Source organism: Macaca mulatta, chromosome 8, assembly GCF_049350105.2.
Source record: "Macaca mulatta isolate MMU2019108-1 chromosome 8, T2T-MMU8v2.0, whole genome shotgun sequence".
NCBI lineage: Eukaryota > Metazoa > Chordata > Mammalia > Primates > Cercopithecidae > Macaca > Macaca mulatta.
In genome coordinates, this window is record NC_133413.1 from 115,885,353 (window position 1) to 115,911,370 (window position 26,018).

General features: G+C 37.1%; 1 protein-coding gene across 3 annotated transcripts in view; it reads left to right on the plus strand.

Moving 5' to 3' along the window:
- Positions 1-26,018, plus strand: part of ZFPM2 (zinc finger protein, FOG family member 2) — a 504,207-nt gene that overhangs the window by 228,808 nt on the left and 249,381 nt on the right. For all 3 annotated transcript variants that reach the window (XM_015145851.3, XM_077943950.1, XM_028852860.2), the window contains one exon: positions 23,592-23,710. In XM_015145851.3, the coding sequence (XP_015001337.3) occupies positions 23,592-23,710 (119 nt within the window). The remainder of the gene's footprint in view (positions 1-23,591; positions 23,711-26,018) is intronic.

Here is a 26,018-nt window from a genome sequence, read left to right on the forward strand (position 1 = left end):
CTGACGGTTGGAAGGAAAACTAACTAACAAAAAGGACACCCACACCAAAATCCCATCAGTACGTCACCATCATCAAAGACCAAAAGCAGATAAAACCACAAAGATGGGGAAAAAGCAGTGCAGAAAAGCTGGAAATTAAAAAAATCAGAGTGCATCTCCCCCTCCAAAAGAATGCAGCTCATTGCCAGCAATGGAACAAAGCTGGATGGAGAATGACTCTGAGGAGTTGAGAGAAGATTTCAGTCGATCAAACTCAGAGCTAAAGGAGGAACTACGTAACCAGCACAAAGAAACTAAAAACTTTGAAAAAAGGATGGATGAATGGATAACTAGAATAATCAATGAGGAGAAGACCTTAAAAGAACTGATAGAGATGAAAACCATGACACGAGAACTACGTGATGAATGCACAAGCTTCAGTAACTGACTCGATCAACAGGAAGAAAGATTATCAGTGATTGAAGATCAAATGAATGAAATGAAGCGAGAAGAGAAATGAAGAGAAAAAAGAGTAAAAAGAAATGAACAAAGCCTCCAAGAAATATGGGATTATGTGAAAAGACCAAATCTGCATCTGATTGGTGTGCCTGAAAGTGATAGGGAAAATGGAACCAAGTTGGAAAACACTCTGCAGGATATCATCCAGGAGAACTTCCCCAAACTAGTAAGGCAGGCCAACATTCAAATTCAGGAAATACAGAGAACGCCACAAAGATACTCCTCGAGAAGAGCAACTCCAAGACACATAATTGTCAGATTCACAAAAGTTGAAATGAAGAAAAAAATGTTAAGGGCAGCCAGAGAGAAAGGTCGGGTTACCCACAAAGGGAAGCCCATCAGACTAACAGCAGATCTCTCGGCAGAAACTCTACAAGCCAGAAGAGAGTGGGGGCCAATATTCAACATTCTTAAAGAAAAGAATTTTCAACCTAGAATTTCATATCCAGCCAAACTAAGTTTCATAAGTGAAGGAGAAATAAAATCCTTTACACACAAGCAAATGCTTAGAGATTTTGTCACCACCAGGCCTGCCCTACAAGAGATCCATAAGGAAGCACTAAACATGGAAAGGAACAACAGGTACCAGCCATTGCAAAAACATGCCAAAATGTAAAGAACATTGATGCTAGGAAGAAACTGCATCAACTAACGAGCAAAATAACCAGCTAGTATCATAATGACAGAATCAAGTTCATACATAACAATATTAACCTTAAATGTAAATGGACTAAATGGTCCAATTAAAAGACACAGACTGGCAAACTGGATAAAGAGTCAAGACCCATCAGTCTGCTGTATTCAGGAGACCCATCTCACATGCAGAGACACACATAGGCTCAAAATAAAGGGATGGAGGAAGATCTACCAAGCAAATGGAAAACAAAAAAAAAGCAAAGCTTGCAATCCTAGTCTCTGATAAAACAGACTTTAAACCCTCAAAAATCAAAAGAGACAAAGAAGGCCATTACATAATAGTAAAGGGATCAATTTATCAGGAAGAGCTAACTATCCTAAATATATATGCACCCAATACAGGAGCACACAGATTCATAAAGCAAGTCCTTAGAGACTTACAAAGAGACTTAGACTCCCATACAATAATAATGGGAGACTTTAACACCCCAGTCTCAACATTAGACAAATCAATAAGACAGAAAGTTAACAAGGATATCCAGGAATTGATCTCAACTCTGCACCAAGCAGACCTAATAGACACTTACAGAACTCTCCACCCCAAATCAACAGAATATACATTCTTCTCAGCACCACCTCGCACTTATTCCAAAATTGACCACATAGTTGGAAGTGAAGCACTCCTCAGCAAATGTAAATGAACAGAAATTATAACAAACTGTCTCTCAGACCACAGTGCAATCAAACTAGAACTCAGGACTAAGAAACTCAATCAAAACCACTCAACTACATGGAAACTGAACAACGTGCTCCTGAATGACTGCTGAGTACATAACGAAATGAAGGCAGAAATAAAGATGCTCTTTGAAACCAATGAGAACAAAGATACAACATACCAGAATCTCTGGGACACATTTAAAGCAGTGTGTAGAGGGAAATTTATAGCACTAAATGCCCACAAGAGAAAGCAGGAAAGATCTAAATTTATAGCACTAAATGCCCACAAGAGAAATCAGGAAAGATCTAAAATTGACACCTTTTTTAGATCTTTCTCTAGAAAAAGAAGCAAGTGCAAACAAATTCAAAACCTAGCAGAAGGCAAGAAATAACTAAGATCAGAGCAGAACTGAAGGAGACAGAGACACAAAAAAAATCCAAAAAATCAATGAATCCAGGAGCTGTTTTTTTGAAAAGATCAACAAAATTGACCACTAGCAAGGTTAATAAAGAAGAAAAGAGAGAAGAATCAAATAGACACAATAAAAAATGATAAAGGGGATATCACCACCAACCCCACAGAAATACAAACTATCATCAGAGAATGCTGTAAACACCTCTATGCAAATAAACTAGAAAACCTAGAAGAAATGGGTAATTTCCTGGACACTTACACTCTCCCAAAACTAAACCAGGAAGAACTTGAATCCCCGAATAGACCAATAGCAGGCTCTGAAATTAAGGCAATAATTAATAGCCTACCAACCAAAAAAAGTCCAAGACCAGACAGTTTCACAGCCGAATTCTACCAGAGGTACAAGGAGGAGCTGGTACCATTCCTTCTGAAACTATTCCAATCAATAGAAAAAGAGGGAATCCTCCCTACCTCATTTTATGTGGCCAACATCATACTGATACCAAAGCCTGGCAGAGACTCAACAAAAAAAGAGAATTTTAGACCAATATCCCTGATGAACATTGATGCAAAAATCCTTAATAAAATACTGGCAAACCTAATCCAGCAGCACATCAAAAAGTTTATCCACCATGATCAAGTGGGCTTCATCCCTGGGATGCAAGGCTGGTTTTACATATGCAAATCAATAAATGTAATTCATCGTATAAACAGAACCAAAGACAAAAACCACATGATTATTTCAATAGATGCAGAAAAGGCCTTTGACAAAATTCAACAGCTCTTCATGCTAAAAATGCTCAATAAATTCGGTATTGGTGGAATGTATCTCAAAATAATAAGAGCTATTTATGACAAACCCACAGCCAATATCATACTGAATGGGCAAAAACTGGAAGCATTCCCTTTGAAAAGTAGCACAAGACAGGAATGCCCTCTCTCACCACTCCTATTCAACATAGTGTTGGAAGTTCTGGCTAGGGCAATCAGGCAAGAGAAAGAAATAAAGGGTATTCAGTTAGGCAAAGAAGAAGTCCAATTGTCCCTGTTTGCAGATGACATGATTGTATATTTAGAAAACCCCATCGTCTCAGCCCAAAATCTCCTTAAGCTGATAAGCAACTTCAGCAAAGTCTCAGGATACAAAATTAACGTGCAAAAATGACAGGCATTCTTATATACCAGTAACAGACAAACAGAGAGCCAAATCATCAATGAACTCCCATTCACAATAGTTTCAAAGAGAATAAAATACCTAGGAATCCAACTTACAAGGGATGTAAAGGGCCTCTTCAAGGAGAGCTACAAACCACTGCTGAGGGAAATAAAAGAGGACACAAACAAATGGAAGAACATATCATGCTCATGGATAGGAAGAATCAATATCGTGAAAATGGCCATACTGCCCAAGGTAATTTAGAGATTCAATGCCATCCCCATCAAGCTACCAATGACTTTCTTCACAGAATGGGAAAAAACTGCTTTAAAGTTCATATGGAACCAAAAAAGATCCCACATTGCCAAGACAATCCTAAGCCAAAAGAACAAAGCTGGAGGCATCACACTACCTGACTTCAAACTATACTACAAGGCTACAGTAACCGAAACAGCACGGTACTGGTACCAAAACAGAGATATAGACAAATTGAACAGAACAGAGCCCTCAGAAATAATACCACACATCTACAGCCATCTGATATTTGACAAACCTGACAAAAACAAGAAATGGGGAAAGGATTCCCTATTTAATAAGTGGTGCTGGGAAAACCTACTAGCCATAAGTAGAAAGCTGAAACTGGATCCTTTCCTTACTCCTTATACAAAAATTAATTCAAGATGGATTAGAGACTTAAATGTTAGACCTAAAACTATAAAAACTCTAGAAGAAAACCTAGGTAATACCTTTCAGGACATAAGCATGGGCAAGGACTTCATGTCTAAAACACAAAAAACAATGTCAACATAAGCCAAAATTGACAAATGGGATCTAATTAAACTAAAGAGCTTCTGCACAGCAAAAGAAACTACCATCAGAGTGAACAGGCAACCTACAGAATGGGAGAAGATTTTTACAATCTACCCATCTGACAAAAGGCTAGTATCCAGAATCTATAAAGAACTCAAACAAATTTACAAGAAAAAAGCAAACAACCCCATCAAAAAGTGGGCAAAGCATATGAACAGACACTTCTCAAAAGAAGACATTCATACAGCCAACAGACACATGAAAAAATGCTCATCGTCACTGGCCATCAGAGAAATGCAAATCAAAACCACAATGAGATACCATCTCACACCAGTTAGAATGGTGATCATTAAAAAATCAGGAAACAACAGGTGCTGGAGAGGATGTGGAGAAATAGGAACACTTTTACACTGTTGGTGGGATTGTAAACTAGTTCAACCATTGTGGAAAACAGTGTGGCGATTCCTCAAGGATCTAGAACTAGAAGTACCATTTGACTCAGCCATCCCATTACTGGGTATATACCCAAAGGATTATAAATCTTGCTGCTGTAAAGACACATGCACACGTATGTTTATTGCAGCACTATTCACGATAGCAAAGACTTGGAATCAACCCAAATGTCCATCAGTGACAGACTGGATTATGAAAATGTGGCACATATACACCATGGAATACTATGCAGCCATCAAAAAGGATGAGTTTATGTCCTTTGTAGGGACATGGATGTAGCTGGAAACCATCATTCTCAGCAAACTATCACAAGAACAGAAAAAGAAACACCACATGTTCTCACTCATAGGTGGGAATTGAACAATGAGATCCCTTGGACACAGGAAGGGGAACATCACACACCAGGGCCTATTGTGGGGAGGGGACAGTGGGGAGGGTTGGCATTAGGAAATATACCTGATGTAAATGACGAGTTAATGGGTACAGCACATCAACATGGCACATGTATACATATGTAACAAACCTGCACGTTGTGCATATGTACCCTAGTACTTAAAGTATAATAAAAAAATTAAAAATAAAAAAAAGCTAGTGAGACCACATAGATAAATAACTCAATATAATGTCTGCTATATTATAAGTACTTAGTAAGTGTTGTAAGATTTATCTTCATTATTTTATAATTGAGAAGAATCGAGGAAGGAAATGGAAAAAAATGTAATGACAGCCAGTAAGATGGATAAACATTTTCCATTGTTTTAAATATGGTTGTGCAAGTATTTTTTTTTTTCACTAATGCATAAGTGCATTCCTTAGTTCCTCCTTTCTGGAACTCTATAATATCAGGATAATGTCAGTGCAGCAGTTAATCCTGGTTATCTAGAAATGGAATGGGTGACCCACCTTTGATGTTGACCTTCACAGCCTCATTCCTCTGCCTGGGTTAGCTGTAAAGTAGGAAGTACCAGTGTGGGGTTACTGTGGGCTGAATGTCTCCATTACCTGTGGGGGTAGAATCAGCTCTGGGAGCTCTGTTCCTGTTTCCTTTTGGATTCAGTATGATCTTTTATGCCTCCCTTTTTCTTCACCTGGAATGAAAGTGGTTCCAGCTGAAGGCTAGTATTAGATTGGCTAATTTCGATTATCAAGCAAATCTACGTGTTGAATGAGACTAGTTTTTATCCATATGTTTTATATCCTTCTTTATTAACAATTACAAAACACTAAAATAGGCCAGGTGTGGTGGCTCACACTTGTAATCCCAGCACTTTGAAAGGCTGAGGCAGGTGGATCACCTGAAGTCGGGAATTCAAGACCAGCCTGATCAACATGGAGAAACACTATCTCTACTAAAAATACAAAATTAGCCGGGCGTGGTGATGCTTGCCTGTAATCCCAGCTACTCAGGAGGCTGAAGCAGGAGAATCACTTGAACCTGGGAGGCAGAGGTTGCTGTGAGCCGAGATCACGCCATTACACTCCAGCCTGGGGAACAAGAGCAAAGCTCTGTCTCAAAAAAGAAAAAAAGCACTAAGGTAAAACTTATAACATGTATTGAATTCTTACTATGTGCTAGACATAATACTCAGTCTTTTATCTATATGGTCTCATGTTCATGACAAACTTAGGAGGATCAGTTAGGAAATTAAATTGATTCCATGGCAGGTAGCAACCAGTCGAAGGATTCAGAGTGAATATAAACTAGTAGTGCTCAAGACGGTTAGCAAAGTTTTTTCTAATATGGTCTGAATTATTGAATCCCAGGAGTATATAATTCCCACTTTTAATGATTTATGAAATCAATGTTAAGAATCTATAAAATTTACTTTAATAATATCTCATATATTTTCTCCTTATCTACATGTGCAATTCTTTTTCAGAATAAAAGTATCACAGTTTCTCTTTTTTGGGGGAGGGGGTCAGATTCATCATATCAGAAAATACAAAAAATTAGGACATTCATGTATTTGGTGGAGGAGAAAATATTATAGATTATTATTATAAATTGAAAGTAAAGTGCTCAAGCCTGTGTTCTTTGCAATGGCAAGTCATTATTTTGACTCTAAGAATTGTTCGTAATGATTTCCATATTGCTACACCTATTCTACTTTAACTCTACTCTTGCTATACATATTCAACTTTAACTCTACTCTTGCTATACATATTCTACTTTAACTCTATCCTGGATAACTGATGTTTAAGACGAATAATATAAATAAATCAGAGGCCCGGCATGGTGGCTCACACCTGTAATCCCAGCACTTTGGGAGGCCAAGGAGGGTGGATCAACTGAGGTCAGGAGTTTGAGACCAGCCTGGCTAACATGGTGAAACCCTGTCTCTATGAAAAATATGAAAATAGCCAAGCATGGTGGTGGGCGCCTGTAATCCCAGATACTCAGGAGACTGAGACAGGAGACTCGTTTGAACCTGGGAGGCAGAGGTTGCAGTGGGCTGAGATCACACCACTGCACTCCAGCCTGGGTGACGAGAGTGAAACTCCATCTCAAAAAAAAAAAAAAATAGAAATCAGAGTGGGTTTAAAGAATGCTATGCTTTAAATTTGTGGTTTTACTTAAGTCGGTGGATGTACAGAGGAAATCAGATGTAAGTGATTTATTAAAATATTTTGGTAAGTCATCTTTACATTTATGCCTATCTTCTTTAGAAACAAAAAGATGTTTTGACAGATATCCATAATTTCAAACAATTTCTATCTTCTGATATTATTTATTAAAGTGTTTGGTGTTTGTAAGCAACATCTACCATTTGCATGGTGGAGTCTTACAAATATCTTTTAGATTTAATAACTTTTTGGCCATGTAAGTATTCTGATATATAGTCATGAAACAAAAATGATTTTAACAATTTGAAGTTTTTTGTTTGTTTTTAAAGAGAAGCAGTTGACTTCTTGCATCATGTAGCTAATTTGTATAATTGTGGTGGTTTCTGGGGGTCTGATTCTGCTTTCAGGCATCACAGCATAACTTGTGAATGTATTCATTCAGAACTTCACCAAGTAGGTCATAGGAATAAGTGATGAAAAGAAACTCTTTGAGTGTTAGGCACTGTATGCTGAGAGGACATGATAAATGTACTCACCTCTCTGACCTTTAGTGCTGGAGGCGATAACTTTCAGGATCCGTATACGAATTTCAGGAGTTCGTGTGAAATTATCACAAAAGAGCAAAGTAAGTTTTTCTAATAAGAAAAATATTTTATAAGAGTAGTATAATATAAGTTGAAAGCAATTTAAAAGTCATTTTCCAATAATTTTTAGAATATTTTGTCCAAAATTAACATATTTACAATATTGAACAACAGAAACTCTTACCATCGGTTATGATTTCGTGGTCTTAAAACTGTTTCTTTAACAACAAATTCTAGCCATTTGTTTCATCCAATTTGGCAGTGATTTTATCTCAAGGCAATGTTCTCTCATTCATTAAGCCTCTGCCTTACAAACAATTTTATTTTAACATAACAAATGTGTTAAAATGCTTAACATTCTATTTGTTCAATTTTTTGAAGACATTCTTTCTGATTTCTTAAAGGAAAGAGATGCTGTATGTTGCTTTAGTCCTTTGCCAGTCCTCCCTCTGAGATGCCATTCCTGATTTCCCCAGGTTGCCTTAGGAGATTTTTTTCCTTACTGGTAAAATTTTATCTTATACCTTCAGCAAACACTTGTTATGTTGAGTCATGATTATCTCACCACTATTAGAATAAGTCACATAAGGAAAAAGTCCACATTAGATTCATTTTACATCTTCAGTATTCAGCACTGTGACTGGTACTGTAAGTGTTTAACAAATAATTTTGAATAAGTAAATATGTATTTAAGTAAAGTTCAGCTGGATATGATTTTATGAACAAAATAGTTCTGGGAATAATACTGCCTTCAGAAGTCTGATACATGGTGGGCTATTGTAGATCCGTTGATCACACCCCAAATAAGCATATGTAAGGATTCTCTGTTAGGACCACTCCACAGCAAGAAACTACGCTCATGAGTGATAATATCAGCCTGCCTGCCTTCCTTTCCTCCTCCTTTACTTCTTCAAAATCTGCCATCTCTATACTCCATATTCATGTTGGAAAGGGAAAGATCCAAGGAAAGTGAGAGAAAGGAGAGGAGAAGACAGAGAGGAAGAATAACATATATATGGAACACATTTATAGTTAATTTACTGGGCATGCTGAATGTGTGATATAGACATATTTTACAACTTGAAGACAGTGAGGGCATGAGATTTTCTAGTTTGCAATAGCTACGTACAATTTTGCATCAGGTCATTTCTGGAGAAAATGCTATCAATGTAAATGAAAAGATGGGGAATGGTTTTGGTGTCCTTTACACTTGGTATTCTTGGGAAGCAAAGCTCACAAATCTTCCCTCCCTCCCTCCCTCCCTTCCTTCCTTCTTCCTTCCTTCCTCTATCTCTTTCTTCTTTTTTTTTCTTTAATTGAGACTGGGGCTCACTCTGTTTTCCAGACTGAAGGGCAGTGGCACAGTCACCGTTCACTGTAGCCTCCAACTCCTGGGCTTAAGCAATCCCCCAGTCTCAACTTCCTGAGTAGCAGGGACCACAGGCACAAGCCACCACGTCTGGCTAATTTTTTGTATTATTATTATTATTATTATTATTATTTGTAGAGATACAGTCTTGCTATGTGACCATGCTGGTCTCAAACTCCTGGGCTCACACAATTCTCCTGCCTTGGCCTCCCAAAGTGCTGGGATTATAGACATGAGCCATTGCACCCAGCCTAAATGTATCATATCTTATGCTAGTAATGGCATAATATAATGTCAGTTAGTGCTTATTCTTCAGAGAAAATATTTAGTTATTAAATATACTAAAATACAACATTAAAAGTCTGATTATAACATGGAGAGAGGGGACTCCATTGTCTTAAATCAATGAATCTTATAGCTTTCTTCTTTCTGAAATTTTTGGGACAGAAATGTAAAATGTTTTGTGAACTCCGACACTCACATCGTAAGCTTGCCACCCTGAGCCCTGTGATGCTTACACAGTGTTTTGTTTGTTTAATCTTTCCTACCACCTTACCTCCTTCAAAACTCACCCTGTGGCCCCGTCCTTCAGGCACTCACATTCTGCTTTCCAAATTGACTGGCAGCTAATCTTATAAATGAATCCACTCTAATGGATGCTGATATGATACTGGGTTTGAGGTCAATCCTTCCACCTAGTTAAGTTGTTACATTTTTTTGAAAGAGGCAGTCTGATAAAATATGAAAGGGTCAGAAAACCAGAATTGGAGTCCTGGTATCACTACTAATTTTGTAACTTAAATCAGTCATTTTAGCTTTGAGCCCTAGCCCAATCAATATGATGAAAAAAATTATACCTACTCTTTTTACTTTCTATAGCCCTACCAGGTACAAAGCATTGTAGAGATATCTAGAAAGTTGCATGTAGGGAGACAGAAAATACATACAAATCACTCTTATAAGGAAGAAAGTGATGAAATGTATTAGAGTTAAAAATCACATACTTTGGGAATTCAACAGGAGCAATCACCTCTGAACTTCTGACAAAGGAGAGGCTGTGTGAATTAGGGAAGTGTTCACTGGAGAATGGCAGATAGTCTTCAAAGGATAGCTGGGTTGAAACAAAACACTCATGATGGGTACTTCAAGAAATACACCACACAGCTGAAGCCTTCAGAACACAGCAAGACTGAGTATGTACTGCACTCAAAACACAGAGTGTCAACGAGTCTGCTTTTCTTCTCATCAGTTATGTGTAACGTAAGAATATATGCAACTGTGAAGAAATGCGATTGTTAGTCAAACACTCCGGAATGACCAGGAAATGGCTGCAGCGTTCTTCAGCTTTAGAAATGATACTTTTGGAATTATTTTCTGAAATCAATAATATTTTCAACAATGTAAGTTCAAACTGTAGAAATAAGCAACTTTGTGCCAAATTATAGCCTATAAGTTAGATCTTTCTATCGACTAAGGCATTTTCAAACTAAATAAATGCATAGTATGTTTATTGAAGATGCCACCTGTAAGAGAATTTAGTGCATGACACAGTTAACACTTTAATGTTTAGTACTGCATAGGACTTATTCTCCTAAATTTTGGGATCCACATCACAGTTTCATAACATATTTAGATATTATATGAGGTGCGCTGGCAGTAGTATTAGCCATGAACTCAAGTATCCTAGGGTCTATATTCATTGTTTATATGTTACATTTTTATTTCTTTATGGTTCTGTTTTCCACTCTATTTTTTAACAAACTCTTTTTAAAGACACATGATACTTGTTATACTTGTTCTCTGAATAAAAATTTAAAAATCTGTAATGGAATTCTACTTCAGACCAGTCTTCTGAACATTTCTATTAGTTCTAGAGACTACCTCACAGTGTACTATTAGCTCCCTGGGTTAGACTGAAAGCTTTCAAAGTAATGCTTTTATTTTTCCCTTGTCATTTATTCATCTGTCAAATCATTCTGCCATTCTTTGGTTTTATAATATTGTTACCTAAAAAATCACCTCTTCAGTCCCAACTGGAGCCTCCTGAAGATCTTTACTTCCAGGCAAAACTCATTCTAATCACAACTGAAGTCTAACAATATTTACCTGTCAAAGCTTATCAGTATATTTCCTTTCATCTCCAACTATACCATCTCATCATGTTACAATACATGACCATATCTTGGTTTGTTATAGATATCAAGCTAACACAGGATCTAGCACATCTACAAACAAACAAGTATATGTGATTGTTAAATATCAGCAATAACTTGTGATAAGTTCTCTTATAAGTGAATTATCTTCTTCTAAATTAATGACTGCAGCCTATGAAAAGCAGGCAGTTTTAACAGACTATATGTTGACTAAATAAATAAATAAATGACGTTGATTGACTAAATTTAGAGCCATAAATATCAATGAGTTCTATTGATGTTCTATACTGTATTCTTTAAAAATTATTTCTTCCTATCTTGTCATCGGACAAGATCAATAGTTGATTTTTATCCTGTTTCTTCTTTGGAGTTTTTCCTCCTGGGGAAAAACACACCTTCTCTGACCTGTACTCTTCATGGACTGACCTTTCTGTGGCCCTCCTGCTGGTAGACTGACTTTTAGCTGCTGCACATCCTACTGCTGTTTCCTGTGCCTGCTAGCCAAGTCCTCTTCCAAGATGATTCCCCCCTAACCAGAGCTCCCAAAACATAACCTCCCTCTGTTTCTTCACATTTGGATCAGGAAGTGGTATCAGGTCAGCTGTGACACGGAATGTTGTCTAGAAGGTCAGGGAGGGTTTCTGGCAGCAAAGAAGCACACTGTGCCAGGTTTCTTGAGCGAAAGAGTGGTGACCTGCTCCCTCCCACTCAACTTCCAGCAGCTGAAAAGCCTCCAACGACCACAGCTACACCTTCTAATGACTTTTCCGAACATTTCCAAGAGCTAGTCACAGTTCAGGTGAATATTTTCAGACACCTGGGATGAGCTGTTTCTTTGTTCATATAAATAAACTATAGAGCAAAGGGCAAAATACGGCAATTTCTTTCTCCCAACCTTGAACACGGCCTCTGAATATAAAGCTTATTTTGTATGCAACGATATAAGTGAAGGTTTTCTAGTATTTCATGGTGGTTTTTTCAGGGTTTTAAATTTATTTTTATTTTTTACTTTTTCTTATTATTTTACTTTAAGTTCTAGGGTACATGTGCACAACGTGCAGGTTTGTTACGTATGTATACATGTGCCATGTTGGTGTGCTGTACCCATTAACTCGTCATTTACATTAGGTATATCTCCTAATGCTATCCCTACCCCCTTCCCCCACCCCCTGGCAGGCCCCAGTGTGTGATGTTCCCCACCCTGTGTCCATGTGTTCTTATTATTCAATTCCCACCTATGAGTGAGAACATGCAGTGTTTGGTTTTCTGTCCTTGCGATAGTTTGCTCAGAATAATGGTTTCCAGCTTCATCCATGTCCCTATAAAGGACATGAACTCATCCTTTTTTATGGCTGCATAGTATTCCATGGTGTATATGTGCCACATTTTCTTAATCCAGTCTATCATTGATGGACATTTGGGTCGGTTCCAAGTCTTTGCTGTTGTGAATAGTGCCACAATAAACATACGTGTGCATGTGTCTTTATGGCAGCATGATTTATAATCCTTTGGGTATATGCCCAGTAATGGGATGGCTGAGTCAAATGGTATTTCTAGTTCTAGATCCTTGAGGAATCGCAACACTGTTTTCCACAATGGTTGAACTAGTTTACAGTCCCACCACCAGTGTAAAAGTGTTCCTATTTCTCCACATCCTCTCCAGCACCTGTTGTTTTCTGACTTTTTAATGATCGCCATTCTAACTGGTGTGAGATGGTATCTCATTGTGGTTTTGATTTCCATTTCTCTAATGGTCAGTGATGATGAGCATTTTTTCATGTGTCTGTTGGCTGCATAAATGTCTTCTTTTGAGAAGTGTCTATTAATATCCTTCACCCACTTTTTGATGGGGTGGTTTGATTTTTTTTTTTTTTGTAAATTTATTTGAGTTTTTTGTAGATTCTGGATATTAGCCCTTTGTCAGATGAGTAGATTGTAAAAATCTTCTCCCATTCTGTAGGTTGCCTGTTCACTCTGATGGTAGTTTCTTTTGCTGTGCAGAAGCTCTTTAGTTTAATTAGATCCCATTTATCAATTTTGGCTTTTGTTGCCATTGCTTTTGATGTTTTAGACATGAAGTCCTTGCCCATGCCTATGTCCTGAATGGTGTTGCCTAGATTTTCTTCTAGGGTTTTTATGGTTTTAGGTCTAACATTTAAGTCTCTAATCCATCTTGAATTGATTTTTGTATAACGTGTAAGGAAAGGATCCAGTTTCAGCTTTCTACATATGGCTAGCCAGTTTTCCCAGCACCATTTATTGAATAAGGAGTCCTTTCCCCATTTCTTGTTTTTGTCAGGTTTGTCAAAGATCAGATGGTTGTAGATGTGTGGTATTATTTCCAAGGGCTCTATTCTGTTCAATTTGTCTATATCTCTGTTTTGGTACCAGTACCATGCTGTTTTGGTTACTGTAGACTTGTAGTATAGTTTGAAGTCAGGTAGTGTGATGCCTCCAGCTTTGTTCTTTTGGCTTAGGATTGTCTTGGCAATGCAGGCTCTTTTTTGGTTCCATATGAACTTTAAAGTAGTTTTTTCCAATTCTGTGAAGAAACTCATTGGTAGCTTGATGGGGATGGCATTCAGTGTAAAAATTACCTTGGCCAGTATGGCCATTTTCACAATATTGATTCTTCCTATCCTTGAGCATGGAATGTTATTCCATTGTTTGTGTCCTCTTTTATTTCCCTGAGCAGTGGTTTGTAGTTCTCCTTGAAGAGGTCCTTTCCATCCTTTGTAAGTTGGATTCCTAGGTATTTTATTCTCTTTGAAGCAATCATGAATGGGAATTCACTCATGATTTGGCTCTCTGTCTGTTATTGGTATATAGGAATGCTTGTGATTTTTGCACATCGATTTTGTATCCTGAGACTTTGCTGAAGTTGCTTATCAGCTTAAGGAGATTTTGGGCTGTGACGATGGAGTTTTCTAAATATACAATCATGTCATCTGCGAACAGGGGCAATTTGACTTCCTCTTTTGCTAATTGAATACCTTTTATTTCTTTCTCATGCCTGATGGCCCTGGCGAGAACTTCCAACACCATGTTGAACAGGAGTGGTGAGAGAGGGCATCCCTGTCTTGTGCTACTTTTCAAAGGGAATGCTTCCAGTTTTTGCCCATTCAGTATGATATAGGCTGTGGGTTTGTCATAAATAGCTCTTATTATTTTGAGATATGTCCCATCAATACCTAGTTTATTGAGAGTTTTTAGCCTGAAGGGCTGTTGAATTTTGTCAAAGGCCTTTTCTGCATCTATTGAAATAATCATGTGGTTTTTGTCTTTGGTTCTGTTTATATGTTGGATTACATTTATTGATTTGCTATGTTGAACCAGCCTTGCATCCCAGGGATGAAGCCAAAATGGATCTGACTCTGTCACCCAGGCTGGAGTGCAGTGACACACCTGTAGTCCTTGACCTCCCAGGGCTCAAGCAATCCTCCCTCTTTAGCCTCCTGAGTAGTTGGGACTACAGGCTCATGCCCCCAACCTGGCTAATTTTTCTATTTTTTTGGTAAAGACAGGGTTTTGCCATGTTGCCGGGGCTAGTCTCGGACTCCTGAGCTCAAGCAATCCACCCTCCTTGGCCTCCCAAATTGCTGGGATTACAGACGTGAGCCATCGTACCCGGCCCATGGTGTTGTTTTTAAAAACGCTTAGAATTTTCTGTTTCATTACCAATAATATTACTACCTACCCACATATTTCATCTCCTCTATTTCTCTATAATGAAAATGACAATTGGAAAGTTTCAGTGGGCCTTAAGATAGAAAGAATAACCTGTCTCAGAATGAATCCTTAAGACCAACCAGAATAATAAGGTAAAAAGTTCCTGAGTTTGTAATATATGTCAATGTTTGGTAGCATACAAATGTAAATTTGCTTCTTATATGATGCTGTGCACATTGATTTCTATGACTTTTTAGGAACTATAGCCAAAGAGAGCATTTTGCATTTTTGAGAAATACAGTAATTTTACTGTAGGTTTTAGACCATTCCAGTGTGTTGTGTTAGAGTTTTTAGGTACTGAATTCGTTGCATGAAAAGGGAATGTTTCTATTTTGCCACCACCATTATGTTATCTTTTCCAGTGCAATTACAAGCTAATTCAGTGCTCTTTGTGTTGGACTAATAGCTTCTGATTCGCTGCTGTCACCCAGTACCTCCTCATGCTCTTTCAATACCATCTGCAGTGTCCCCAGCACTTACCTAGGGTGAGCATTTTTCTCTAAGGAGAGACTCATCTTTGGCAAATCATTAATGGAACATCAAAAAGATCCCATCTGTTAGAGTTACATATGGCTAAGATCAGAATTATCAAATATCTCATTTTTTCTTTATTCCCTTTTTCTTTTTTTCCTTTCTTATCCACACAATAAATGTAGTTGTCAGCAGGATAAGTTCATGCGCCGGATAAGGTCACAATTTCATTTAGTGACAACTTCCAACAGTAGGAACTTACAAGGTTCGATTTATTAAAGAGTCAGAAGGGATAAGATCACTGCATGGCCAGCCTGATTTATCAGGGTTTGACTGGAGTACTTGAATAGGGAACATCGTATTTCAAGTTTATGTACAAAACTGTAGTTTAGTATGTGTTGTGACTGTATGACTCAAACATGGAGAAGGAAAATTAGAAAAAGTATCTCTATAAGGCAATTTGTAGTCACCAACCAAGAACAATCATTTCCTGAGCCAAACCATACTTAGAAATGGATCAATATAGCATAATATAAATGGTGCTATTTGTCTCAAAATGCAGATGAAACGTGGTTATTAACGCCTGAGGAAGCACACAGTGGCAAGACTGCAGTTTGGCTGTGAAGATAATCAGCAGTGAAATGATCTAACCCTCTTATGTGTGTAGCAGGCAGCTGTCAAATGGTTAAACCATAAAATAGCAAGAGCTCTGCCATACTTCAGCCACCTTGGCTGACTTTGAAAATGTTTGGAGATTTTTAGAATCTTTGAGTGCTTTTTGAACTCAGCATGACTTCGGGGCTGTCCATGTTTGATACCATGATGTATAATGTCTTCCAACCATGAAGAAAATATAAATATGGGTTCTGACACTATAGCCTTCTGCTATAGTATGGTCTGATAAATATTATGAGCTAATTCATGTGATCTGCTTTAAAATTGGTTATATATTTAAAACCAAGTTCAAACCTACCAGAATTGTACTTTCAGCTAATGCAATATGATCTTCTGTCGTCTCATTTACTTGGCAACTATGTCCTATGAAATCTGAGCCTTGAGTTAAGGGATGTTCTGTAAATACCTTATATGTTTATATCATCAACTTAATGCTGAATTCAGGTGAAGCATGATTGCTGATAACTATTCTAAAAAACTCAAATCTGTCTGTTCCCCTTTGGTGTGCTACTATGTTCATATCCTTTGCTTTCTAAAGAGGCATCAAAAAGACCATATTAAAAAAATACAATGTCTTGATAGCACTTTCAAAGAAAAAGTATTTGAGGGCATCTCTGGTGATTTTAAGTATTTCTCTCCACCAGTGAATTTCTTTTATTTAGGCCAAAAAGTGGGTTGATATTTTTAAAAAGCTGTGGGATGTTTGGTAGTGATTTCTGACTTAGGGCCTTTTTTTTTAAGTGAAGCTATCATAAGTCTTTGAGTAATCACAGACTTTTAAAAGTATGCATTATCAAGAAGATAAGAGAAACAGCCCTGAGCACTAACAATATTATCTTTTACCAAAATTGATTAGTCCGTCCTATATGTCTCAAATATTTTCTGTGAACTTACCCAGCATGTTAAAAAATCAGGCTTCTTTTTGAAGAATAGCTGCAAAAATATGAACTGGGCAGAGAAGAACATTTTTTATTTTTTCATCCCGCTCCATATTCTACAGATGAGGTAATGTATGTGAACGTATTACATAGAAGGTTGAACAAGTGAAACGGATGCTTATTGTAATACAAAGAGCAGATACATATTAAGACAACTCTCTTTTGTCTCCAGAAATCAACTTCAACTATACTGAAATTGAGATACATTGTATCATCAAAATTTTCATCCCATCAATTGTGTTCCATTTGTATTTTTCAAATATCATCTGTCACAAACTCTATTAATTACCAGGGAATAAAATAATTTTTAAAGAAATTTGTAGATTAAAATGTTTATGTTTCTGTTGAGGTGAAATACATTATCAAGGAGAAACCTACTAGGGGATAATTTAATGCAAAACTGTGTGATATTGGACTATAAATGCAATGGGAATATTAGGGAAGAAAATTTAGGTTTTCTCTAGAATTCAGAGAAGCTGCATGAAGGAGAATAGCTTTGGGCTTGACCTTGCAACATTAAAAGGGTCTATTAAGGCAGGCAGGAATAGGGTGTGTCTGCCAGATAGCAGGAACCATTCTCAGAAAGTTATGGGGGAGCTAAACTGGAGATGAGGAGGAGTGGATGGGGAAGAAGGCTCTTTTGACTGGAGGGAAGAACACATTTGGGAGAGCAGTAGAACACAAGAGTTAGGCAAATATTGTGGAGCGGTGTGGATGGTATTAAAATTCAGGCAGATATGTTCAGTTTGGGATGGCCAAGAAGTAGCTAGTGAAGGAACTTGCATAAATGGGTAACATGATGAAAGTGGAGTTTTAATAAGTTTATCCTGGCAGAGATTTGGAACCTGAATTGGAGCTGTAGAATCAATTGAGGCTGGTGGGTTGTCTTCATCTGAGTTGATTAAAACCTTAAAAATGCTGATAAGAAGGGTGAATCCAACAGCCAATGGAAAAGAAAATAAGTCAGGATATGAGGAGTGATTTGGATAAAGGTGACAAAGAGGGAATGTGACCACAGGCAGACATCAATGAATGGTTGGATGTGATGATGGAAGTATATGGACATGCTCTTAGAATTCTTCAATTTCTTTTTGGTGAAGTAGTAAATATTTATCAGATACTTTGCATATTGTTAATCCTCACAGCAGCCGTTTTAGAAAGCTATTGCAGTTCCTACTTTGCATGCAGAAACTGAGGTTCAAAGGGTTAGGTAACTTGCTAAGGATCCCATGGCTTATTACAGTTACTCTTCTCTCATTCAATTGTGAACCCATTCCAGCATGTATCCTGGTCTACCATTTTACAAAACTCCTTTCACTCCAAATACCTGTGATCGCCATCTCATCCAAAGGAATCTTTCCAGTTATTCCCTTCCCCTTCCCCTTTTCCTTCCAATTTTCCTTCCAATCTTCCTTCCAATCTTCCTTCCTTCCTTCCTTCCTTCCTTCCTTCCTTCCTTCCTTCCTTCCTTCCTTCCTTCCTTCCTTCCTTCCTTCCTTCCTTCCTTCCTTCCTCTTTCTTCCTTCAACAGAGTCTTGCTCTGTCACCCAGGCTGGAGTGCAGTGGCACAATCTTGGCTCACTGCAACCTCTGCCTCCCATATTCAAGCAGTTCTTTTGCCTCAGCCTCCCGAGTAGCTGGGATTGCAGACATGCACCACCACGCCCAGCTAATATTTGCAGTTTTAATACAGAGGAGGTTTCACCATGTTGACCAAGCTGGTCTCAAGCTGGTGATCCAATCACCTCAGCCTCCCAAAGTGCTAGTATTACAGGCATGAGCCACCATGCCTGGCCTCCAGTTCTTTTCTTACTTGCATAAATTTTCAGATTCCTTGATTGATTCCCCTCTCCTTCAAATTCTCAATCAACCCCTTGGTGTCTATGGTACTATATCCAATTTCTTTTCTATGTCTCTTGCCAGTTCTCCTAAAGTTTCTATGCCTATTCCTTCATCACTATGCCTTTGAAGGTCTTTAGAATTCTGTCCTAGGTCTTCTTATTTATCATGATATACTCTTTAATCCTATGGCTTGTATTACCATATACAAGGTGTTTTTTTAATTTCTGAATAAATGCCAAGACCTTGCTTCTAGTTAAGACCTTGCGTCTGGGCCCCAGGCCTATACTTGCCTACCTAAAATCACCTATTGCTTTCTTTTTTTTTTTGAGACGGAGTCTTGCTCTGTCCCCCAGGCTGGAGTGCAGTGGCGCTATCTCAGCTCACTGCAAGCTCCGCCTCCTGGGTTCATGCCATTCTCCTGCCTCAGCCTCCCAAGTAGCTGGGACTTCAGGTTTCACCATGTTAGCCAGGATGGTCTCAATCTCCTGACCTTGTGATCCGCCCGTCTCGGCTTCCCGAAGTGTTGGGATTACAGGCGTGAGCCACCGCACCTGGTCACCTATTGCCTTCTTTATAGCTACTTCAATATCAACATTACCAAACTATAACTCATTATTTTACTCTTAATTCTTGTTTTTCTTTCTGTGTTCTTCTATCTTAACAGGAACATGGCCGTTGGCCCATGTACCTAAGTGAGATACTTGCGTAACATTCTAGGATTCTCTCTGCCCTAAGTCCTAAAATCTAAACAATCACTAAGTTCTATGACTTTTACTTCCCAAGCCATATGGATTTTATTTCATGGAATTCATCCAGGTTCAGGCTTGTTTTGTTTGTTGCTTTATTCTTTGGCCTAACACACTGTCTGATACTTAGTAGATACCCAATAAATGTTTATAGAATAAATGAATGAATAAACAAATGAATGAGGCATAAAGGAATAAACAAACAAATCAAATAAGAATTGGAGCTTTTCCATCTTATTTCAGAATATCTAATCTTTTCAAGTCAAACATCTATCCTTGGATAAAATGGTTTGAGGACCTAAGTCTCTGGCCCACCAGCCCAGTGCCCTTCTAATTCTCATAATATATTGTATCTAGGGAAGGAAAATTGCTATCTTGGACTGTCAGTGTTGAAAAACACCTTAGCGAGTTGTGAGTGAGTGCAAACCACTCTTTTAACAATGACAAACCAAAGACTCAGAAAAGATATAACTTACTTGAGGCCGTTCAGCTGGTTATTGAACAGAATAAGTATAAAAATTAATCTTCTTACTTTTAGTGCAGTAATCTTTTCTTTATTTCATGAAACCTATTAATTTTTGGAAAAAATAAATTATCGTACTCTTAAGCAATATGTAAGTTAAATATAACTTCTCTTTATACAGTGTTTTATTTCTTTTGCTATCATTAAGCTATGTAACCTTGGTAGAATATACATGCTAATTATTTGCACTATGCTTGTAGTTTTTAGAAATGCTATTGTGAATAAATGTTTTTATTTAACTATTTCAGCATCAGAAAGGTTTTTTCTAAATCCTGAAATAACTTGTTGGCAAGCAAGAAAAGAGATGGGGGTATTCTTGCTTGTCTAGTAAAGTTGAAAAGATTGACTTGATAATTTGAGCAGTTACTGGACTTTCTGTTGTAGCCATCTTTTAAGAGCTTGTAAAAGTATTTTTGGTCTGCTTAAAATTTTAATGGATAATCAAAGACACTTCAGAAACTTTGGAGACATTTGGATATCACTTTATGATCTGCCCCAAGTTTGTAGTTCTTAATCCATTAAAAGACAGAGCTGCTTGTAAATCCACAGGTATAGATAAGGAGTCACTGTTTGACTGAGTCTGAACCCTTTTCAAATGAAATATGTCAGTGGCAGAAAGAGAGGATGAATTACTTTTTTAAAGGATTTTCAAAGATTCTCATGATTCCTCTGGTATCACTTAAATGTGACATGACTGGTTTTTTAGTGTGTAAAAAGAAGCAAATTATTTGGGTATATTTTTATGTAGAAAAGAAGATTTTTTAACTTGTATTTAGCTGAGAGATTGAAATGTATTTTATTTTAAATGGTAAATTGTAAATAAACTGTTTTAAATGTAAATACGTATGGTTGAAAATAATACTGAGAACCCCTAGCCGATAGAAATTAAACAGTTTATTTTCAAATAAGAAAATTATCCTAAATATTTCAATAAAGAATGTGAATATGCATATATTAAGTCGTGTTGTCCCACTGGTTCCTCTCTGACATCAGAGTAGATTGTTATCTTTGTGCTCTGTCTCTGAGGGTGTTTCTATAAAGGGTCTCTGATTCCAATACATTAATCAAAAAGATTGCACAAAGATGAAAAACATTTTCAGAGGAAAATCTCATACATGGATTTGTTATTCTGTATACAGAAAACAAATTATTGTCTTTCCATAGTTTCTGAACACTGAGTAAGCATCAGGATCTAGTACTTAGGCATTAATGTGTTATTTCCTATACGTATTCTATTTATATCTTTCAGACGTTCGGATTTATTGAATCTTTCTGGGCTCATTTTCCTCACTGCTGATCATCATTAGCTATTGATATACCAGAATTTCAAACGTTGGAGAATGTTCGTTTGTCTGAATGTAATGTGTTCCTCCATTTTCAGTGTATTTTTCAAGTGGTAAAGAAAGAGAGTGTGAGAAGACAGGCGAATGGAAGTGTTGTCCTTGAATTTAAATTTTTGACTGGGAACATGAAATTTTTATGAACATTGCATCTTTATTGCTCAGATATAGATAAATTTAAATTTTACCATGGACACAATTTAACCATTACCGAAATATTTTAGCTGATTGTAGTTTATATACTTTAGTTTTGGTTTTCAGGATAAGCAATAATGAAAACATGAAAAATAATGTCTGGTATTTAACCTATTAAAAGGAGGTGACACTAAATAGAGAAGTAAAGAAGAGATAGAATTGAACTCAGGCTGACAGTGTTTCTTTTAAAAAAAACCTCAAGATTGAATCTGTGTATTTAAAGATAGCTACTAACTTGAAGAGAAGCTAAAGCCAGATTAAGGCAACAATTTCATATGTTACCTGTCATGACATATAGCATTTAGAAAATGTAATTACTAGGTGTAGGTGGCTCACGCCTGTAATTCCAGCACTTTGGGAAGCCGAGGAGGGTGGATCACCTGAGGTCAGGAGTTCGAGACCAACCTGACCAACATGATGAAACTCCATCTCTACTAAAAATGTGAAATTAGCCGGACCTGGTGGTGCTTGCCTGTAATCTCAGCTACCTGGCAGGCTGAGGCAGGAGCATCTCTTGAACATGAGAGGCAACCTGGGCAACAGGAGCGAAACTCTGTCTCACAAAAAAAAAAAAAAGAAAGAAAAAGAAAATATAAGTACTGAATATATTCTATTCTATTTTTCTCAGCTTTCTATTCTATATGGATTTTCATTGACATTAAAATTGATGCAAAAGTAATGGTGGTTTTTGCCATAGTTTTGCACCAACATGATATTTCTTCCTATTTCATTCCTTCCCATTCTCATGTCTGCTGTTGATCAGGCTGAAAAGAAATAACATTAATAAACAACGAATTTAGGTTACTGAGATAAAATCTTTAAAATATAAACATTTCAGTATGGTGATATGGCATGGTAATACTCTTTGGGGAATAAATATCCTAGATTTAATTATTTCAAAGAGAGGCTACAAGTCCTGATTGTGATTTTTTTTTTTCTACCTATCTTAAACAACATTTAACCTAATTGGCCTTTTTTTTTTTTTTTTGACATATTGAGGCCTTCTTTTATTTGTTTGTATATTACTCCATTCGTTTATTTCTTAAGCAAGCATTTAATCAATTCCTACTTTATGCAAGTGTGTATACTGTCCTTACTTCCTATTTCCCTTTATAGATTCCAAAATATTACTCTGGAGTAAATGAAAGGAAGAAGACCTTCCAAAACTGCTTATTTCTAAAGTGTTTTTTTCAAACTCTTTTGGTACAATAGAATTCTATTCAGTATACCAAATACAGAAAAACAAGTAAAAACTTCATCTAAACATTTTTTATTTGAAAAACATGCCTTGCTATATATTGTACACATAGCCATGTTACCTATTGAAACTGGTAGTAATTTCAGAAAATTACCAAGTACTTAAAAAACTCTCCAGATATTGTTGTTCGAGAGTCTTGAATAAATACAAGAATTTCAACGCAAAATGATTGTCCTACTGTTTCTTGTCTATCTGTTTTGTCATTAGATCAGTGCTTTCTAAGGGAGTGTTATTGTTTCTGGTTCTAAAAGACTTAACTAAAAAAAATTGACTTCAGTAGATGATGTGTGTGAAAAGGTGAAAGGAAGAAATTGAACTAAATTTGAATACAATTATAAGGACAACTTTTATTTTCCTCTTAGGATAAGATGAGTTGTTTTTCAGACAAGCGTAATTAATTCTCTTTATATGAATCCTGAGAATATCATGTGTGTAAAGCAAACACACAAAAAGAGGAGGTGGCTGCTGTTAAAGTACAAGTGGAAGTATTCTGAACACTTCTGTTTCATTGTCTGCAGGAGAGCTGGAGGTGTTTCAGAAAGATGGGGAACGAAAAATTCAGAGTCGACAGCAACTTCCGGTGGGAACAACCTGGGGGCCGTTTCCTGGGAAGATGGACTTGAATAATAATTCTTTGGTATGTGTATATTCTGAGATGGTTAATATTTTGTCATCAATGGTTAATATTTTGTCATAGCTCAGAAATTATCTCTGCTTGCTTTCCAATGAAATCACTAAAAATAACCATTTGTTTTTTCTTTTTCATGGATGGCAAAACTTGGATACTTTTCAAGTGGTTTGTGTCTGACAGTAATATATACAGAATTTATACAGAAACAGGTTACTCATATTAAATTGTGGCTAGTAAGGTAATATATAAGGTTATTGCTTTATCTGCTTAGCCAAACTAAGACTGTTCACATTTAATAATATATAAAATTGCCTTTATGTTTCAGATGACACAAATTGTCATCCATTACAGGTTTACCTGAAGAACAAGAAATAAACAACTATGTTTTTCCTTGGTAATGCTGTTTGTACCTTTAAAAGCAGGGATGAATGATCGGCATTATAACTTTTGTTGTTCAGTGTTTTTGTAAAAGTTCTGAGAACAGAAAGTCTATCTCTTGGTGTGATTATGTGGATTATTGATTAATTAGATGTTTTAAAAGTAATGGAGACCGGGCACAGTGGCTCACGCCTGTAATCCCAGCACTTTGGGAGGCTGAGACGGGTGGGTCACTTGAGATCAGGAGTTCGAGACCAGCTTGGCCAAACCTGGCAAAACCCCATCTTTACTAAAAATACACACAAAAAAATTAGCCAGACGTGGTAGCAGGTGCCTGTAGTCCCAGCTACTCAGGAGGCTGAGGCAGGAGAATCGCTTGAACCCAGAAGGCAGAGTCTGCAGTGATCTGAGATAATGCCATTGCATTCCAGCCTGGGTGACAGAGCGAGACTCCGTCTCAAAATAATAAATAAATAAATAAATGTAATGGAAAGGTAGGTAGTTTGGTTACATTTAAACTTTATTTCTTAATTGGATATATTAGTTTGCTATTCCTGCCTCAGCAACTCACCACAAACTTTGTGCCTTAAAACAACATAAACTTACTATCTTGCAGTTATGGAAGTCAGCAATTCAAATTGGGTGTCACTGGGCTAAAAGCAAGGTGTCTACAGGGCTGAGCTCCTTTTCAGATGCTTTACGGGAGGATCTGTTTTCTTCCTTTTCCAGTTTCTGAGAGCTGCCAGTGGCCCTTCCCTCATAGCCCCCCTTCCATCTTCAAAGCCACCAGCATCTGACGGAGTCTTTCTCACGTCCACATTCCATCTCTGACTCTTCTGCTTCCCTCTTACACATTTAAGGACACTTAGGATTACACTGTCCACCTGGGTCATCTAAGCTAATTTCTCTTTATTAAGGGCAGCTGATTAACACTCTCCATTCTATTTGCTTCCTTAATTTCTCTTTGCCATGCAAAGGAATGTTCACAAGTTCTAGAGGTCAGGATGTAAACATCTTTGCAAGGAGCTATTCTGCCTACCACATGGCATAAAAGAAAAACAACAGCTGAAAACCTCTCTTATAATAAGTGATAATACAGGCGATGAAATTTGGGAAGAAAAATGTTTAATATTCCTTAGAGAATCCAGACATTTTATAAGTATTTATTCCACTGAAAGTCCTTCTCTCTAAATGCCATTTATGTAGGAAGAGTCTTATGACTTTTAAAGGACTCTATCTATGCTAAGGGGATGTAAAAACTCCCAGACTGGTTTTGACAGATGTACTGGGTTCAACAACATTACATTCCTTTTTTGATTTATTGCATGAAGGAAATCCCTTCTTCAAATAATTACATGAAAGAAATTGATACGTGTGGATCTCTGTTTATTCAGTGCCATGTGGATGTGACAGAGGTTGTTGGTTCAACTAAAAGTAATGATTAGAATAAATAGGAAATATTTGTGTTACCAAACTTTTAAAGAGTGCATGAGATCCCAGGGGTACATTTATTACTTTATAAATTCATGTATTTATCCATAAAAGGATGAAATAGGGGTTTTCACATGTATTTAAGGACCAAACAAGCTGACTTTATAGTCCAGACCAAATGTTTAATAATCTGGGCAATTTGTTCTAGGTGGACCCGTGCAGCTACTTCAAAAGAGATTTGTGATATAGCCACAAAATGCAGGCCTCAGTTGGTTGAGTTGTATTAACAGATTGTTCTATTGATTCCTTTCAGAGAGCAGTATTAACTATGTCCATGTCTCAAGCTAATGAATGTTAAGAAAGGCAAGGGAAGGATCGCCTAAACATCAAAGGTTAAATTAAATGCTATTCTGAACTTATTTTATCTGGGAGTTTCTATTTGTCTTCTAGCATTGCTTACTAAACGTCGTAAGCTATATCATATTTATCTTATTTATCACAGTGT